Below are 3,276 nucleotides of genomic sequence, written 5' to 3'. Positions count from 1 at the left end.
GTGGAGTGGTCAAAGCAGCAGCACATATGCCAGGCTCTGATGTGCTATTGCTTCATGTCCTTCCTGCTCTTCTTTCAATTTAACAATACACTGGTCTGTCCAATAAAGCCCATGGGAAAATAAGTATGTAAGTATAATGATGTTTTTGAGAGAGCTTTATTGTATTTAAATCCAGGCACAACAGAAGTTATACATTCTGGGTCTGGCAATACTTCAGTATCAAAAGAAAAAAATATAATTTCAGCCCAAACACTGGTGAGATGAAACGTGAGCGTCGTGATGCTCAGGCGCAGCAGATTAGAAGCAAATGGCAGCGTTACCCTCGACAACTGACGTGTAAAATCAGCTAAAAGGTCATAAACATTATATAGGGCTACATAATGAAATGTAGATCATATGAATGTTGTTTTTGGAGATGAGCAGCATGTGCAGTTGTTTAGTGTAAATAAAAAATAAAAATAAGTTATAAACTTTCAAATAAGGCTATGAAGTGATATTTCTACACTTTTGTAAAGAATTGTAATGGATTTTTACAGACATTTCACATTTTTCTGATCGTTAAACCTCAACTACTACATTTAAAGACATGTTTTAACACAGTTCTGTCAGATCCACATTATAATAATGTCTGAATAACGTTACTGGAATTTAAAAAAAAGAGAATTGAGCATCATTTCTGTCAGTATTGCCCGTCCTGCTCCTGCTATGGTTGATTTTGAGCATCATCCCTTCTGCTGTGAATGAAAGGAAACGGGAAGAATTCAATTGCTGTTCCATTTCAGACAATCTTATAATGAACGGGGACAGAAAGATCCACCCGGAGAGCGCGAAGTCACATCGCAACTTCGTTCACAGTCGAAACAAATGCGTTAAACTGTTGTAAATATTCTATCAATTGAAATCTGATTTGTCTTCTGTATGTTTCCTCCAGTCCAACCCAAACTAGACTCCAGAGACACCACATCACAGCTCTTTGTTCTCCTCTGACTCATGACAACTTCCCCGTTGTTACTTTCTGTTGCTTTTTGAAAATGTGCGTTAAAAGCCAAAGAGCGCGTCAGTGAGTCGCGTGCGGCGTCGGAGCGCGCGGCTGCCCCGGGTTTCCGCCGTGTGCTCCCGGCGCGTCATCACGGGCGGAGAGAGAGAGCGCGCGCGCGCCTCACACTCACCTCGCACTCGCGGCTCAACTTGCGGAAAAACTCCTCGTTCTCAAACTTGCTCCTCTGGTCCGGGACGACCCGCGGCATCTTCTCCCACTTCACGCGGCCCTGCTTTTCCCCCCGGTTTCCTCCCGGTTCCTCCCGAGCGCGCGGCGGCGGAGTCAGTGAAAAGTTGCTGAGTCTTCTGTCGCAGCGCTCTTCTTCCGCGTGTGTGTGTTTGTGTGTGTGTTTGTGTGTGTTTGTGTGTGTGTGTGTGTGTGTGTGTGTCGTCTCCTCTTCCTTGTGTGGCGGTGTTTGACTCGACGTAAGCGGCGCGTGTGGTGTAGTGTGAGCGCGCGCGTGTGCGTGGTCTGCTCCGGCTCCAAGCGCCTCTTGGTAAATGACCCTCTCCTCACGGAAGACCTGGCCGCGGCGCGCACCTCGCTCCCTTCCTCCCTCACTCACTCACTCGCTCCCTTCCTCCCTCCTCACTCCCTCGCTCCCTTCCTCCCTCCTCACTCCCTCGCCCCCTGCCTCCCTCCCTCCTCACTCACTCGCTCCCTTCCTTCATCCCTCCTCACTCCCTCGCTCCCTTCCTCCCTCCTTCGCTCCCTTCCTCCCTCCTCACTTGCTCCCTTCCTCCCTCCTTTGCTCCCTTCCTCCCTCCTCACTCGCTCCCTTCCTCCCTCCTCACTCACTCGCTCCCTTCCTCCCTCACTCGCTTCCTTCCTCCCTCCTCAATCGCTCCCTTCCTCCCTCCTCACTCACTCGGCCCTTCCTCCCTCGCTCCCTTCCTCCCTCCCTTGCTCCCTTCCTCCCTCCTCCCCCGCTCCCTCCCTTCCTCCCTCCTCACCCGCTCCCTTCCTCCCTCCTCACTCGCTCCCTACATCCCTCCCTCGCTCCCTCCCTCCCTTCCTCCCTCGCTCCCTTCCTCGCTTCCTTCCTCCCTCCTCCCTCACTCCCTTCCTCCCTCGCTCCCTTCCTTCCTCGCTCCCTTCCTCCCTCCCTCCTCCCTCACTCGCTCCCTCCCTCCTCCCCCGCTCCCTCCCTTCCTCCCTCCTCACCCGCTCCCTTCCTCCCTCCTCCCTTCCGCCCTCGCTCCCTACCTCCCTCCCTTCCTCCCTCCTCACTCGCTCCCTTCCTTCCTCCCTCCTTCCTCGCTCCCTTCCTCCCTCACTCCCTTCCTTCCTCGCTCCCTTCCTCCCTCCTTCCCCGCTCCCTTCCTCCCTCCTCCCTTCCTCCTCCCTCACTCGCTCCCTTCCTCTCTCCTCCCTCACTCCCTTCCTCCCTCCTCCCTTCCTCCTCCCTCACTCGCTCCCTTCCTCTCTCCTCCCTCACTCCCTTCCTCCCTCCTCCCTTCCTCCTCCCTCACTCGCTCCCTTCCTCTCTCCTCCCTCACTCCCTTCCTCCCTCCTCCCTTCCTCCTCCCTCACTCGCTCCCTTCCTCCCTCCTCCCTCACTCCCTTCCTCCCTCGCTCCCTTCCTCCCTCCTCACTCGCACGAGCCCACAGGTTTTCTCCACCTCCTCTGTCCGCGTTTACCTGCCGCTGTAGCGCGTGCGCGAGACGTAAAGCGCGTACCTTTAGCGCTTTTCCTGCATCCGAGTGTGTACATTAGTATTACAGTATTACATTATTATAGTATTAGACCAATATTTCTAAGTCTGTATTTGCAAAGTTACACATTGGCTACATAGAAAGCAAATCACCCAACAAAGTATACATAGAACATCACTTAATGAGCAGATTGTCATAGTAATGATACTAAACGTTTACACGTGATGAAAGACGATACTTTGAGAACTATTCGCACTTATTTCATGAGCTGCTGATCCTGTGACTGAGTGTGTCTATAACATGGTCACGAACACAAAGTACAGGCTAAACACGAGCGCTGTTTTGATGCTCTTACATTTGTGAGTTAGTTTAAAGTTCAAAGTCAGAAGTACGAGTGTCCCGTGCGCACGTGAAGTCAGAAGTACGAGTGTCCCGTGCGCACGTGAAGGCAGCAGCAGCAGTCACTTCCTGGCTCCGCGGAGTCGCACTTCTGACTGTACTCTCAAACTCTCAAAATACCTCCCTCTCTCTCGGCCATGAGCCCCGTCTCCCCCATTCAAAATAATAATACTATGACGCAC

General features: G+C 52.3%; 1 protein-coding gene across 3 annotated transcripts in view; it reads right to left on the bottom strand.

The window, feature by feature from the left end:
- The window catches only part of cbfb (core-binding factor subunit beta), a 34,387-nt gene extending 33,013 nt beyond the window's left edge, over positions 1 to 1,374 (bottom strand). The window contains exon 1 of one of the 3 annotated variants that reach the window (XM_072435425.1): positions 1,170 to 1,374. In XM_072435425.1, the coding sequence (XP_072291526.1) occupies positions 1,170 to 1,247 (78 nt within the window). In that variant the 5' untranslated portion in view covers positions 1,248 to 1,374. The remainder of the gene's footprint in view (positions 1 to 1,169) is intronic. The other 2 variants (XM_072435424.1, XM_072435426.1) reach the window with 2 other exon arrangements.
- Between the last annotated feature and the right edge of the window lie 1,902 nt (positions 1,375 to 3,276).

Source organism: Eucyclogobius newberryi, unplaced genomic scaffold (assembly GCF_026437365.1).
Source record: "Eucyclogobius newberryi isolate DKJ021-1_F unplaced genomic scaffold, fEucNew1.0.hap1 SCAF_7, whole genome shotgun sequence".
Lineage (NCBI taxonomy): Eukaryota > Metazoa > Chordata > Actinopteri > Gobiiformes > Gobiidae > Eucyclogobius > Eucyclogobius newberryi.
The sequence above is the reverse complement of the archived record's forward strand: the minus strand, read 5'-3'. Positions and strand labels throughout refer to the sequence as shown.